Consider the following 16,697-nt stretch of genomic DNA (forward strand, 5'->3'; position numbering starts at 1 on the left):
AATTTAATATAAACCTAAGCCTACTTGCAACATAATAAAAAAAAGAAATGAAGGTATCTTGAAAATATTGCATTATATAGAAGTGGCATGCTGCAGTATTGCCCAGTGTAATTTTCAAAATGAGGGGTAATGAGAGGATTGCAAGAAAAAATATTTTTGTCCATTGTTACATCTGCAAATTTCTTCTAGACATCGAATTAACACCAGAAATTCCCTGGATTTAGATTTTATATTTGTTTAAAAGTTATTGTAGCCCAGATTTAACTAATATTATTTCATACTGTATTTATATTATCTCAATAGTTCAAATATATCCAATATTAACAATATATTAAATGATATTTTAATACCGTAGATATAATTTAGAGACTATGGTCCCTTTTTGTGATACTAAAGGTATCACCCACAGGACCCATAGGTCACTACCAGTTTTAATCAACACAACTATTTATTTTTTAAAACCATTTCTGTCTTTAATTATTACCTCCGATAAGCAAGAGGATATTCCTTGGATATTCCTTCATCTTGCTATCAGAGAATGAAGACAGATCCACTCAGACACTTATCATCCTGACACTTAACAGTTTAACTGTCTACTAAAAAATGTTTAACTTGCCTAAACTAGGAATACCACAAATATACAGAAATACCTTACTATATAGTAAGGCCTTACTTACTAGACCTTACTAGATACACAGAAATACATTACTGAAAAGGTAAAATTTCTGTATTTCAGCCTTGTCTGTTGTTCTAAAATCACAGAAGAGAAAAATGTTTCCTGTTGTAACTTTCAACAATGTGTTTGTACCTATCAAGGCTGATGGACAACCTTTTTCCATGGTATTTTACTTCTCTACTGGGGACACTGGGAGAGAGGGACTGAAGGGATGAATTCACTTTACACCTGCAAGTGTTCTGTCTTGAAGATAACTTCACTTAGCACTTTGTTTCAGCGCTCACATTTACTATCACAGAGTACTTGATTACATCCATCATTGCAGCAATTCTATTAATGCCATTTTCTTTAAGCATGCTTTAAGCAAACTACTGCTTTGGTAAGTAGACACAGAAAATGTTACAATGTGAACTCATCACACTCTAAATAAAAAGCATGCTCATTCCAGGTTACACACCACAAGATCTCTCCTTTTGGAGGTACTTGCTCTGCTCCTGTGAGATGCACTGACATCTGGGAAACTCTTGAGAACAAAGTTATAAAAATATATCAAGATATGAAATAATTTTTTAAATTTAATTCTATTACTCTTCACTGAATGACAAAAAAAATAACCAAGGCAGTCAAAGAAATACTAAGTCCCAAAAAAGAGCTTAGTTATCTGCCCAATTCAAACCCTCTTAACCCTCTTGTTTAGACAACGGCTGATTACTTAATCCTCAGCATATCTGATATGTCAGCCAAGACAAGAGCAGATCTGAGCAAATCTATACCAAGTTCCTAAGAGTTGCACATAGCATATTTTACATATTTTCTTGATAAAGCATTTACTGTTCAAAATTATTTGGTAAAAATACCTGTGCAGCTAATTGCAGAAACACTCCAACACTAGGATTTGCATGACATGACACAAAATTCAGTTAATCAAAAACTACATTTAATTGCAAAGACCTCTTAGCAAGTGACAATCACCTTTTTTTAAAGTCATGCAAAGAAACAGCTCATTCCAACTTCCAAAATACATAAAACCGACCATTTTATTTTAGTAATTTGTCCTTTTCATGCCCTATACACCCAATCAATGACCAGCCGATTTCTAGGCAGATCCAAACCCAGGAAAATGTTAACATAACCTCAATAAAACCAATCTTTAGCAATATATATTTCACCTAAAGATGATATAAAAAGAGCCTTTACAATAAATATTTCTGTTAGCAGTCTTTGGGATATCTTACATAATTTGGCTAAATTTTTTGCCATTAATGAATAATATATTCCCACCTTCTCAAAGAAAGAGAATCATGCATCATACCAAACTCTCCATCAAATTGTATCTTAATGTAATGATACTTTTTCTTTCACAAATACTACAGAAAAACAGTAATACTCAAAGTGCAAGGAAAGACTGGAAGATCGAAATATATTAAAATAAACTACCTTTTTAAGATTGATGGAAATAAAATACCAGATGAACTTAAACACAGTAAGTGACTTAAAATTACTAAAACAGTAAATACTTAGGAGACTTGAAGCTTCATCCTCTCCATTAGAAAAAGAAATCAGGCCCCAAAGTTTTTTAGTTTTGATTTGGTTTCTGAAGGCCATGACCAAAAAGAAAAAGTACACAGTTTGAACACAAACCAAATGTGAATGTCGACTGGATTGCTGAGAGTATCTGGCCCTCTCTGCATCTTCCTGAGAAAAAAGAAATGCAGAGTTATCTCAAAGAAGAAAAAAAAATCCTGACGCAATACCAGGAAGCCAAAGTGAGCAACATGCTGTTAGCACTTTTAATGCTGTGTCATTTTGAATAATCCATGGTGGCAAGTAAACTCATTCAAGCCAGAAAAGCTCATTTCACCTGATTTGGGCAAGTATGACAAGCTATTACATTAGGAGTTGCAAATAAGGCAGGTTAATACAATTAATAACTAGTGCACAGTAGTCAGTCTTTCTTGTGATTAATATATTAATGCATGAAAAAGGCACATAATTGTTTAAATTAAGAAATTAAAGGAAAAATAGACAGCTTTACAAAATTACAAGTCCACTAGTAAGAAATGTACCATACAATTATTACATTCAGATTTTGAGTAATTTACAAAGTTATTTTAGCCATAATAGAAATTATTACTCTCAGTTTCCTCATACGTATTTTGCATTTTCTTCTCTATTAGAGGGACAAAGCTTCTTAGAGCAAATTGATTCTATTTAAGTTCTACAGCTAGTTTTTCTCTACAATGACAGTGAAAATAATAAACCCAACTCATAAAATCTGAGTGATGACAACTAGCTAAGGCACCTTAATATCTTTTGTTCTCTTGAAAGATGAAAGAATGTTCCTTTTGGTTCACACAAGAGAATATGTGAGAAGAAGCAAGACAAAAACCACAACAAATTTAAAATTAAAACATATTTCACATGTCATAAGCATCTAAAATTGTTACGGTATGAAAACATATTAAGAATAACCTTAATTTTAAAACTATCCTATCTGAAGGCTGCAACACAGTTCTAAAAGTAGGAATTCTTTCTTAACTTACTTATTTCCTACAGTTTTCAATATGTTGAACTATTCTAAAGATTGTAAGCCAATTATTTATAGAATTACAGGCTTTTCCTCCAGATCATAGATGGGTATCTAAAGACTAAAACCAGCTTTCATATTGCTTATGGTCACATGGTTATCATCTGCATTTTCACTGGATACATTAATTCGTTTAAAACTATTTTACAACTATTCAGTATTCAATAGACCTATTTACAACTCTGCCAGACAACTACCATGGAGGGAAGGTGGGCTCATTTCATAATGACATTTTAGTCTTCCTCTCTATGCTGTTTGTTTTGAGGTCTAAAATGAACGTTCATGCAATTTAACTTTTCAACACAATATAGTTAGATCATTTCCAATTTTAAATATTCTCTGTATCTCTGGTCTAAATGGACAAGTACCTCTTAGTAACATCTGCAGCAGGCAAGAAGAGAGTTTGCTACTTACATAAGATTCCTCTCAATTAGCAGGTAACAAGTCTCTTCCTGACATTCCATCAGGAAATAGAAAGTCTGTGTTAAGTGTTCAGCATATTCAGGTCAAAGGATTATGTACTACAGTACATAATGTTTGTATTGCAAATAGATAGCTGCTGCTGGTATTTATAAACCTTAATTTCTAAAAGTTCAAGTTGGAATTATGCACGTTATCCAATACAGAGGTTACATCTCCCACACCAGGGAAGGAGTGCACATCTGTTCAGAAATCTCCTGCAGCAGATCTACCTCTTAGGACTGCAAAAGGAGTTGAGTGGCATTAATTTTGAGTGAGATTCCTCACAAATACAACCTATGTTGTACACATTTTAGAAACCCTTGATCTCAAGCAAAAAGCTTTCAAAGGTACATTCTGCCAAGAAATACAGAAAATCTGTTGGTCTTGAGAACATGAGAAGTAACATATACACAAATATCAGATAGGAAAAGAGACAATAAAGAGTCAATACAACTTTGCAAATAAAATTCTAATGGCAGTCCTTGAACTTCACAACAGAGATTAACTGCCATTGTAGTTTTAACTATTTGAAACGATGGCTAGTCTCAGCATATATTACTTAAATCTTGAGGATTCAAAACATTTCCACAGTGAACACTTTCCTAAAAGCCAGTAAAACTCCTGACATCTCCCATATACCCTTTTAAGAAGCATATGAAGTTTGTGAAAGGAATCCTCTAAAGAAACATTGCAATTAAGTCAGTCTCAGTCCAGTGCTGGGTAGTATCATGGAAAATCCTATCTTGGGAGGTACTGAAAAACATCTGGGGGACAACTCAGTCATTGGTCACAGCCAGTATAGCTTCATGAGGGGAAAACTCCTGCTTGTCAAACCAAATTTAGTTATACAACAGGATAATCTACCTAGGTGACCTAGAACAGTCAGTAGATTGTATCCTTTTTGACTTCAGCAAAGCTTTGGATACCATCTCTCACAGGATTTTCCTAGAGAAAGTGGACTGCACACAGCTGGATAACCATGTTATGCAATCAATGAACAGCTGGCTCACAGGCTGGGCACAAAGGGTTGTAATGAACGGGGTGACATTAGACTGGCATCAGGTCACTGGTAGGGTTCCACAGCCTCATCTTAGGCCCAGGTCTCCTCATAAATGGCTTGGATGCAGAACTCAAGGAACAGGAAGTTTGTCAATGATACAAGTTGGGAGGAGCTTGAGGGCAGGGAGGCCCCACAGCAAGACCTTGGTAAATCAGAGATGGGCAAGCACCAGCCAGTGTCTTGGTTTGAAAGACAGATGCCTTCCAAGGAAAGCAGGAACCTCCCTTGGAATGGAAAACGTGCACCCCTTCCCTCAAAATTATTATAACTTTGATATTACAGGGCTGTCAGCCAAATATATGGTAAAAAGAGTAACAGTTCTTTACTGTGTATATCTCTATATACATATATATGCACACATAAAGCAGACAAACAGCCACGAGGGCAGCAGCAGGAGCAGCACCACAAGCCCAGTGACGCCTTCTCTGGGCCGCAGGCACTTTCCCCTCCCGTGCAGTTCCGGGCACAGCCGGCAGGGGGCGCTGGTGGCTCCCGGCCAGGCAGGGCGGGTGCGATGATTCCCCCGCGCCGGCAGGGGGCGCTGTGGCGCGGGCCCGGCCGCCTCTCCCCACACGGGCAATGGCTGCGCTGCCGGCGGGAGAGACAGAGCGGGGCTTCAAACACACAAACTCACGGGGGGCAGCTGGTCCCAGTGCCCCTCCAGACAGCAAATGGGCCATAGCAGGAACCTCAGAGCAGCATGCTGCAACAGCAGAGGCAAGCACACCTGGGGTGGTAAAAAGTGTAGCAAAAACTCCAGAGCTGTGTGAGGAGCCAGGAGCCCCAGGGTATCCTGGTGGGCATATTTAAAGTGTAGCAAAAAGCCCAAAGCAGCAGCACTGGGCAGCTGCAGATGGCCTTCTGCAAGCAGCTAAAAGCAAGGACCTGGGAGACGCTCCCTCCAGAGGGTGGTGGAAGTCAGAATCCTGGGTTTTTCCCCTTCAGCACCCAAGCAGGTGGTGAGGGTCCTTTCCACTGAGATTGGGTGTTGAAAAGGTCCAGTTCAACAGCTGCTCTTACAAGCCAAGGCTCACCCATGGTAAAGAAAAGCAGTGCATTGACAGCGAATTCTCCCTGCAGCAGCAGTCCCACTGTCTCCCCTCCAATCCTGAGAGTGAGCAAGGGACAAGCCCAGCCCCTCACCCCCCAGCCAAACTCTCACAGTATTCCTACATTCCCCAAGAGAAAGCCCCACAGCTAAGAGACTGCAGCCAGCTGCACCCTTCCCCCATCTTGGCCACCTCCTTTGTTACTCTCAAGTATCCATTGCTCTCTTAGGCAACAAACAGAAGAGAAAATCCCTACGAAAGAAAAAAAATGGAACAAATCCCAACTTCCAACACGTATGAAGTTTAACAAGGGCAAGTACTGGATTCTGCACCTGGGATGGGGCAACCCTGGATGTACAGACGGACTGGGGAACAAGACACTGGAGAGCAGCACCATGGAAAGGGACCTGGGGGTCCTGGTCAATGGAAAGCTGAATGTGAGTCAGCAGTGCCCGCACAGCCAGAAGGGACATCCATGTCCTGGGGTGCATCAGGCACAGCACTGCCAGCTGGGCAAGGGAGGGGACTGTCCCCTCTGCTCTGCACTGCTGCAGCCTCACCTCCACTGCTGGGGGCAGCTTTGGGTGCCACAATATGAGAAAGATACAAAACTATTAGAGAATGCCAAAAGGGCAACCAAGATGGTGAAGGGGCTGGAGGGGAAGATGAATGAGGAGCAGCTGAGGTCAGCCTGTCCAGCCTGGAGGAGACTGATGGGACTCCTCATTGTAGTACTGAACATCCTCACAAGGGCAAGTAGAGAGGCAGGGACTGATCTCTTCTGTGACAGGACCCAAGGTCAGGGGAGGGGAGGTTAGACCATGTACAAACCGAACCACATACATATATAGTTTATAGGCACATATATGTGTGTATATATATAAATATATATTTTATACATAACACTTTGAAATGACACACAGCAAACCATTAGTAAATTACTTCTTCCAAAATCCTATGTTAGTTCTCTGAGTAGCACAACCATGCAAAACAGGTGATTTTAGCCTACCATCCATTTCTGGATATGAGCCCATTTTCTATCATATGAATGCTGAGAAAACTACAGAATGTAAAAAGAAAACCAAACAAAATATTTACTGTATAAATTATAGTCACCACACAAGATTGGATTCTTAAATTTAAAACTCAGATAGCTCTACATTAATTACCATGTAATCTTCAGAATAATAGCAGATATCTACAGCAGTTCAAAAACTGAAACTGTGTCACAATGAGAACCATATAAAATTGAGGCAAAAAGTGTTTTGCATATTTTGCTTATTACCACAGAAAAAAAAACCCCACAGCAAGCAGGTATAAGCATTACATGGATTTGAGTATAATCATGATAAGTAATAAATTCTCAATGCTTTACATGCAAAATCTGAATTAAATGCAAAAGCTATGCACTAACCAGACTGCTGAAAACCTAGTTTCTAGGTTTTTTTTCCTCAAGAAATGCCAACTTTTTAGGAGAAATGTGTGGAGCAACACACAGCTGTATGTGTAAGTATTACCCCATTTTAATAATTTTTTCAAAATAAATATCTTGACAATAGGTATTTAATGTGAATCCTTGCAGTATAATCCAATTCTAGGGTTGAAAATACTTGCACAAAACTGAATTACACTAAAAGATGAAATCTTATGGAAAGGCAGAAATAAAATACATTATGAATTTTTGTCAAGGTTTGCCATAATTCCTGGTGAGTTACATTACCTCTTTTTGCTGTCGCTCCAGTTCTCTCATACGTATATCTCTTGCTTCTGCTCGAGCTGCCCGTTTTGCTGCAAGTCTGGCTTCTGCCTACAAGCAGATGGAAAATAAAGTTTAAAAAAAGTTTTTTGAATAATGGTTCAAGTACTCAATCTCTTCACAAGTACACATTAAGATTTTACCATCATAATACAGAAGTAATAAAGAATGAAATTTCAAAAAGAATATGTACCTAACTCTTTAAAGATAGCATTGCTCGTTGAAAGAATTAGATATTCATTTAAAAAGTCATAGAATGGCTTGGGTGCGAAGGGATCGTAAAGATCATCTACTCCAACACCCAGATCAGGTGCTGTCAACTAAACCAGGTCACTCAGTGCCCCATCCAATCTGGCTTTGAACAGTTACAGGGATGGGACATCCACAATTTCTCTGGCCAACCTGTTCCAGTGCCTCACCACTCCCCTAGTAAGAATTTCCTCCTAACATCTAATCTAAACCTACTCTCTTTTTGTTTAAAACCATACATTCCCCTATGTCCTAACACCATCTGTCTGTGTAAAAAAGTCACTCTCCCTGTTTTTCATAAGCCCCTTTCAAGTACTGGAAGGTCACAGTGAGATTCCCCAAATCCTTCTCTTCTCCAGGCCAAACAACCCCAACTCTCTCAGCCTCTCTTCATAGGTGAGGTGCTCCAGTCCTCTGAGCAAATCTCAGATTGTGGCCATCAACAAGTTCTTCTCCCAGTCTAGACTCCCACCTGAGATTGCCCTGACTGACGAGCAGTACAACACACTTGGACTTGCTGAACTTCAATAGGCTCTCATGGGCCCAAGTTTGTCCAGGTGGCCCTGGATAGCATCCCATCCTCCTGTTGTGCCAACTGAACCTCTCTGCTTCACAGATCTGAAAACCTGATGAGGGTACACTCAATCACACTGACAGTGTCATCAATAAAGGTATTCAAAAGCCCTGGGAATATGAGGGAATAAATTTTGCCATATAGCTAAAGTTTGAGAAAAGCACAAGCTCAGTTTTTTTCATGTCTGAATAATGAGTTGACAAAAATTCTCTCAAATTCTTTAAATATTAAACCACTCAAGTCGGGTTTTCCACCAAAGACTCCAGTTGTCCATGTAATGTTAATTAAAAGCTTTGGAGAATCAGCAGCAGCTAAAAATTCAGAACTCCTAACAACCAATCAATTATAGAAGTTCTTAAAATGTAAAATCCAATGGAGTTTAACTTTTGATTAAAGATAGATAAGGCTTTCCCTGCTTTTTCCACTGTCACAGCAAATGTTTTTGTGAAACATTGGAAACCTAAAACTATTTTACTGTGCTTCAGGAAAACAAAATAGGTATATAACTTCGGAGTTTAACTTCAAATTATGATTAAATTACAGGCACAAAAATATCTTATAAAGTAATGGCAAGAAAGAAGGCAGATTCACTATAGCTTTATTACTCAAAATAGTTTGTCTTAACTCCAAATGACTCATGAAGACTATTTTTTCTGTATTCTGCACATGCAGATAAAACAATTCCAAGGTTGTGTCAACACTCCTTGGTCACCATAATGTAATCTTTTTTTAATGCAGCATAAAGCTACCCTTCTTTCTACCTGACAACACACAAGTGAAGCGAGGAAATTGCCATGCAGCAGGAAGTACTTCCATTTGTAGCCCATTATTGCTCTGTCACATATAAATTGCCACATAGACAGGTACGCAGGACAGAAAGAAAAAGGACTCAAACAGTTGATATGTTTGGGTTTAGTTTTGTCTATAAAACAGCAGACAGATGCATTTGGCCTTCATGCTCTAGCAAAGCTTTACTGTTAAAAGATACAAAGTTAATTGGTTTACTGATTCATGGTAAAAATCAATTCACATTTCACCACTCTCTCCTAGTCCTACACCCAGAAACCTAACTTCAAATTTCTACAGTAAAAGGGAAGATCTATTTCTTCTAATTTACTAAACCCTTGGTAAAACACAAGTGAATTTACAAATATTTGTCATAAAATGGGTGACTGAAATCAAAGAAAATAAAAATCTTATCTTTTTAGAGATTTTTTTAGGGTAGAAATTGCTTAATATTAAATTAATTTTTAACCTGAGCAACTAGATTCCTCTAAAAAGCACACAATCACAAAAAAACTTGGCAAGTTAACTAAAAGGACAGTTCTTAGGCTTCCTTCACCATACCTCAGAGCAAGAGACAAATTACAGTACCATTAGAAAGGCCATAATACCAAGTAATTCTTAATTCTCAATAGATCTATTAGCGCACAGGTCTCATGCTATTGATGTAGCAGTCACACAAGTCTTCATAGCTATGTTATTGAAATTCAAAATTAACAATTATAGAGAAACAACTGTAATTCAAAAGGACGTAGTTTTCCTCCTGGGTACTGCTATTTACTCTGCTGCCTTACTGGAAAAGCCCGTAAAAGTTGTGAAACAAATTACCACCAACAAATCCTTAACAAAAAAATTTCATCAGCTACATGAAATCTTTAAATACCTGCTAAGGAAAATATAGAGCCACAATAACTTTGGATAAAGTCTGGACTATAGAAGCAGCACAGAAACACTAAACTACTGGTTTTAATTTTTTTGAATAAACCAGCAAAAGTAGAGGCAGTCATGTTATGCTTTTCAATTTAACTAGTATTTGATTTGAAAGACCATACCAAACAAATCACTATTCCTTGCTCATAGCAGCTTGGGAGCCAATACAGATTGTTTAATGCAGGCTGTAGAAAGCAAAGTCCAATCTTAGAAAAGGACAGACAAGCCACTACAGTCTTGATTCCAGTTTCACTGGTCATTATTCTCTATATAGTCTTTAGACCAGACACACATTAATAAAATACACTATGGTAAATATCAATTGTAATATTATATAATTGAAGTACACCTTATTAAAAAGTGATATAACACACCAAATTTCTCTTTTCTGAAGTAAAAATTCAACTATGTATTGTCCAAGATCAAACAACTCTGACACTACTTCAGAAGCTTCCTAAGTGAACTTTCAACTGATAAAAACGAAATGGGATAGCTGAATTTTCTTGAAGTCTTTAACTGCAAATAAGATGTGAGATATTTAAACCTGGTACACTTACGAAAGTGGCTCAAATGGAAAGAATGTTACAAAATCTAGAGAGCAAACAGTCATTAAATAAAGATAGAATTTATTTACAGAATTGATCAAAAAAGGATATAGAAGACTACAGAGGAGATCCTTGTAATGAAAGAAATTGTGTAGGAAAATAACACAGAGGTCCTTGAGACTTTGTGGGTAAGAAAAAAAGGACTAATTAATAAATTATTAATTTATAACTAAATCTCCAAATTCTCTTTTGTATATGAATGCATTCATACTATTCATACCTTCTATTCTAGGACAAATTTGTGTTTTTAAGCCAACCTTGTACTTCTCTGGGTATTAGCTCTGGTCTAAGCAACAAAACAAAGTCATCTGTACACCACTGAGTTCTGGAATTTCTCATTTCAAAATAGATACCAAAAACCATTACATGAACAAAAAAAAAGAGCAGTGTTCCCTTGTACCTGCATAAAAAAACATATCATTCTAGAAGATTATTATCCTGGCTGTTTTCAAGCAGTTAAGCAGTACCTCACAGCACTATTCACTTTGATTGGTCTATTTTATTGTATATGTTTAGTAAATAAAGAAGTACCAAGACAATGTTCTCCTTTCAGAAGCTAACACAGTCAGTTTCCTGACTGTCATCTAAAAACCAGTTATTATAAGCTGCTTACAGTCATTTAGAAAGCCATCCCTACTTCTTCAATTTTCTCATCTTCGTATTTAAATACATATTCTACCATAATCTTTTGAAAACTTTTATCTCAACTTTCAAGGATAACATTTAGTTCTTCAAGTAAATCAAAGATATTTTTGATAGGAAAGATAAAGAAGATGAGACTAACTTGAATGCCTTTGTAAACATTGAGTCTGGAGTCCCTCCTTTCTAATGTATTTTTCTTAGTCTCCTCATAGTAACAACCATGTTTTTTCCTGGGTAAGCAGTATGATATTAAAACAGACTTGATATGGTAGAGGCTTCCCTCCATGTTGAGTATGGTCAAGCATAACATCTATCTCCAAAGTGTAGATAGGCATCTTCTTCCTTCCCTTTCTTGCAAGAAGGAATTCACTAGAAAGCAGCAGTATTATATTTTTCATTTTTGTACTCTAGAGAAGGTGATTCTTTGACTAGCTCAGATTCAGCATGAAAGCTTCGTAAGATTAAAATATAGGCTATCCTAAAATGTCATTCACCTCTGAAAAAATTAGAATTATTTCGCCATCATTGGCTGATGTATACATATAACATGGAACTCGTTTCTCTCTGCGAAGGGACGCGCAGTCCTGCAGTTTCCAACGCAGAAGGCTCGGTTAAGGAGCATTTTACTTCTTCCACCAGATGGCACTGGTGAGGGCACCGACTGCCCCCACTGCGGCACCCTCTGCTCCCTGTCTGCCAGGGGTGCATGGAATGGCACTGGGACACCCTGCCAGCTCTGGCTAAGCATCAGGACATTTTAAAAGTGTTCACCATAACTCTTAAAAGACAACTACGTACAGCAACTTCATTTCTCATTTTCTCATTAAGAAAACAAAGGATTCTGTGCCCATGGCAGGTGGGTTGGAATTAGATGATCTGTAAGGTCCCTTTCAATCTAAACCATTCTGTGATTCCTTCTGCTGCTCAGAAGCATTCTGTAGCCTGATTTCCATGGTTTTTGCCCTTATCTCTACACTGTCTCACGAAATCAAGGCAACACCATCACTTATGTACCAAAAGTATTTCTTATGGCTCCTCAGAAATCTCTTTTCCACTTACTTCTGATGTCTCTGCCCTAGTTGCCTACAAACAACAAAATCTTATGTTTTAACATGACTTAAATGTTTAAGAGTCTTTATTTCTGATGTCTCGTTCTTCTTGCATTTATTGTACAGATTTATATATACATTATAAAATTTCTAGAATGTCTTAATATCCCATAAAATATCCTTAACCACTATTAAAAACAAAAGCAAACAAGACAATTGAAAAATATTTAGTGACCTCTTACTAAAACAAAATAAAAAAATCACCTAGCATCTACAAAGACAATACCCATAAAGATGGAATTCTTTGGGACTTTGCTTGTTTTCTTAACAGAAGCTGAACCTACATAAAAAGAAAAACATGTACTAAACTTTAAATAGATTCACATGACAAAGACTGTTGTGAACTGTTTCTGAATTCATTATATAACCCTCAAACATTTAAAAATATTCAACTCACCTTTTTCTACCATGGAAATTCAGTAACATTACATCTTTATCAAAGTAAGAACAACTGCACTCTAAGTTAAGCAACTACAAATTTAGATTTTTGAATTTTAAATCAAAATTAATCTTTATTCTCTCCCATGAGAAAACACCTTAAGAGTTTTCCATGCTCTTGCTATGTAGTGAAAATAGTCATGACAACAATTCCTGAAAAAAACGCCACCAAAACAACACAGAGACTACATGCTACAAGGCAAATCCTGTGAACACTATTTCAATGTTGCTTGTCCACAAGCTCCAGTTCTCTGTCATCTACTTACACAGACCTGATGAATGGAAGAGCTGTTGATGGTAACACCCAAACAAAGGCTATGAATGATAAATCTTGATTGTGCCTTCAAACTCCTCTTTGGCATGTTGAGGATAGTGAGATGACACCTGTCAGACCCTTTGACTGCCAAGATATTCATTGTATCGAAGCATGAACCACAGGGATTGCAAGAACACCAGCGTGACTGAAACCTCCATTCTCACATAATCAGACTGGTTTTGGAAAAAGAGGTCTCATATAATTCTAAAAGATGGTGATGACAGGGGATGACTGCTAAATATTTAAAATGAGTGATTTGTCTGCAAACTACAAAGACAAGCGAAGCAGTGATGCACAACTCAGCCAAATATAGTCTGTCTGCAAAAAAATCTAATAAGCAGAGAATCCCCACAAAAAACACATAGGGAAAACATCTTGAGATCATATCAGCCATATTCAATGTACACTGTGAACATAACCTTGAGAATATGAACCTCAATTTTCATTTATCTAGTTACATGGGAATCCTTTTTGTTTAACAAATGAGAATATAATGTTGCCAGAAGCCTGAATTTACACCAATCATTATCCGTACTTTGGGAAGCTCAAACTTTTCACAAGACATACTAAACTGTCTTCTACACCAGATGACTTATTCTTTGCCAATATGAGAAAGCTAGCAGTTTCAGAATCCATTACAAAAGCTAGAGAAAGAACTGAAAGGTCATATAAAGGAACTACATATTTACAGGATAGGCTTTTTTTTTTTTTTAAGAGATAAGCTGGCTTCAAATTAACCTTGCTATAATTAGAATACACTCACCACTACTCCATTTTAATGTAGCTGGGTGCTTTTACACCCACAGTTCCTTTATTTCCTTGCAGGGAACACATGGACAATATATCTACACCTGCTCCTGCCACTTTTGAAAAAGGCATGATAAACTGTTGTAACAAGATAAGACTTCCAAACTGATCAACTGCAAGTTATCTCATTTCAGACACTGTGAAACAGGGAGAGTGCACTGCTTCCAGGAAAGGATGCACAGATGGATCCCTGTCCCTGGATATGTACATCACCTTTACTCTTCCTAAGTTCCACTGAGCAAGGAAATTCAATGCCAGGAAAAATAATACACCATAGTATAAAAAGTAGGTCCCTAAGAAAAAGGTTTAGTAACACAAAATTCTTGAAATAAGGCAGAAATTCACTCCAGTGTTGATGTTTTAGCATATTTGTGTGTGACACAGAGACACTGTAAAAATGCTTGTCTCAATGCATAGTCCCACACCCAAGGAAAAGATGTGCAAGAGCTCTCTACATAAGCACAAGAAATAAAGGGGATGGGACAGCCAACAGAAGAAAACTTTCTGATGCAGAGGAAAGATGGAAAAAAAATTGAAGAAATATCAAAGAGGAAGAAATCTGACCAGACACCTCAGATCCTACAATAGTGCCTTTATCGTCCATGAAATATTTTCATATAAAATGACATGAGATTCAACTGCACAGAAAAATGACTATATGGAAATTAACTTAGTGGATCAGTGCCAAAGAATTCTTTAAACCAAATTTCCCAGAAAAAAATGTTTACTGGTACTAAAAGGAAGACACCTTTTTTTTGACACATGCCACAGAACAAATTAGAAGTCGTAACAAAGAATAAGAAGTGCACTTTCTGAAATGTGAACTTTTAGAGAAAAACCACCCTGAAATGTCATGCACTACATTAGAGTCACTTCACTACAGTTCTTTGTATTACAAATTCCAATACTTCCTAGTGCAATTTTGGGAGTGCTCTGAATCCCAGAGCACTTTTATGCATTTATGATCACCACACAGATCATTCTGGGTGCGTCCTTCTGCTTCAACATATTCTATTTACCATCTTGTAACACCTAGAACACCTTCAGGAAGATTTTTCCACAGGAGACATGTGGATTACAGGACTCAATGCAACTGTAGTAAGTAATGTCTTCTAAAAAGATGGAATGTAAAAGAACAAAGCCCAACAGTAATTTTAAGTAAGATAATATGTATTACATCTTGCTATTGAGATCCTTTTCTAGATTAACAACAAGCTGATGTTATGGAAGCATGCCTATACTCAAAGATATTTAAGGCCATATTCTTTCTTTTTTTATTCACTGTTTTCCCCAAAAAATGAGAGATGGAACTTGATGAGTGAGGTCATGCACAATCCAGAGTCCCACACAGACCTTGGCTGATAGAGTGAGACTGATATTAGAATTAGAAGGTGACTGTGAATATGACTTTCTGAAAAGTTACTGACTCTTTTTTGTTTTTTTACTGAGAAAGCATATCTTTAACCTACAGTCTATGATAGATAGACTTGAAAATGCCTAAAGAAGCTTTCTCTTCAGAGACCTATCACCTACCTATTTTGTCTTACATGCACAAATACAGACAACTATTACATTACATCAGAGTATCTCCATTTTGCACTCATTTATGTCAACCAAGGCAAGCAGCTTTGTGGATAATGTAGGCCCAAAGAACCTGGATCCACTTGCATACAAACAGTACTAAGGCTTTTGTTCCCTAGTCACAGCATTTCCACCCAGAAAAGCTCTGGTCTAAACAGACATCTCTAAGACTTTAAATTCCAGCTGCCTATATCCAGTGGGACAAAATTCCCCTTTGTATCGACTTCTTGTTAATTCCACTTTTCACTGGTTATATCCAGCCCTCTTTTTTTTTTTCTTAGATGGTGAAATTCCTGGTACAGTGTACATATTAGGCTTATTTGGAAAGAAATGTGACTTCTCACAGTTGAAATAGATTCTATTACAAATATATCTTAGTAACGACTGCTACACATTCAACACTAATACACAATACTTACCATCTTAAAAATACTACACACTGTAATATCATAAATGTGTATGTTTTTTTAGTTTTGCACTTGAGATAGCACCTGGATTTTTCATTTATCTTCAAGCATGAAAGTATCTGTAGAAATAGCTGCTAGGCTTAAGTGTAAATCTATGAAGTTACACTAGTCATACATTTAATATCTCACTATGTTGACACTGAAGTGATTTTTTGATCAATAATTCTCTTAGCTTATATTAATTGTCATATTTTTGGCTAATTACACTTTCTAATGCACAGCTTAAAAAAATTAACTCTTTCCAGATAATGAGAATACTTTCATCCCTGTTTCTGAATTCAAGACACTTTAAAATTAGCAAACCTCTCTGGCAATGTTGCTTAAAGCTTCATCTTCTGCAGAAAACCTGTCTTTCACGGGAGTTCTCTTCCGTCCTGATCCAGGAGTTCCCATTTTTATTCTCTGAATCTGTATTTGAAAACACAGACAGGACAAAGTTCAGTTTTAATTAGGATCTGGAATTAAAAACAAACAACCAACCTACACTGCAAAATGTCCTAAGTTTTATCTTTAGCTACATAATACTCAAGTAATCCCCATGCAATTGGCATGTAATGGCAAAACTTTATCACAAAAGCTTGTGGCAGCTTTACAGAACACCACTGC

The 16,697-nt window shown here is 37.1% G+C and overlaps 1 protein-coding gene across 18 annotated transcripts in view; it reads right to left on the minus strand.

Annotated features, from left to right (window-relative positions):
• The window catches only part of LRRFIP2 (LRR binding FLII interacting protein 2), a 55,163-nt gene that overhangs the window by 29,914 nt on the left and 8,552 nt on the right, over window positions 1–16,697 (minus strand). For 11 of the 18 annotated variants that reach the window (XM_058830603.1, XM_058830615.1, XM_058830612.1 and 8 more), the window contains exons 2-6: window positions 16,395–16,499; window positions 7,555–7,641; window positions 6,844–6,894; window positions 2,318–2,371; window positions 1,134–1,199 (exon numbers count right to left, since the gene is read on the minus strand). In XM_058830603.1, the coding sequence (XP_058686586.1) occupies window positions 1,134–1,199; window positions 2,318–2,371; window positions 6,844–6,894; window positions 7,555–7,641; window positions 16,395–16,484 (348 nt within the window). In that variant the 5' untranslated portion in view covers window positions 16,485–16,499. The remainder of the gene's footprint in view (window positions 1–1,133; window positions 1,200–2,317; window positions 2,372–6,843; window positions 6,895–7,554; window positions 7,642–16,394; window positions 16,500–16,697) is intronic. The other 7 variants (XM_058830618.1, XM_058830616.1, XM_058830619.1 and 4 more) reach the window with 2 other exon arrangements.

Source organism: Poecile atricapillus, chromosome 2 (genome assembly GCF_030490865.1).
Source record: "Poecile atricapillus isolate bPoeAtr1 chromosome 2, bPoeAtr1.hap1, whole genome shotgun sequence".
NCBI classification, from domain to species: Eukaryota; Metazoa; Chordata; class Aves; order Passeriformes; family Paridae; genus Poecile; species Poecile atricapillus.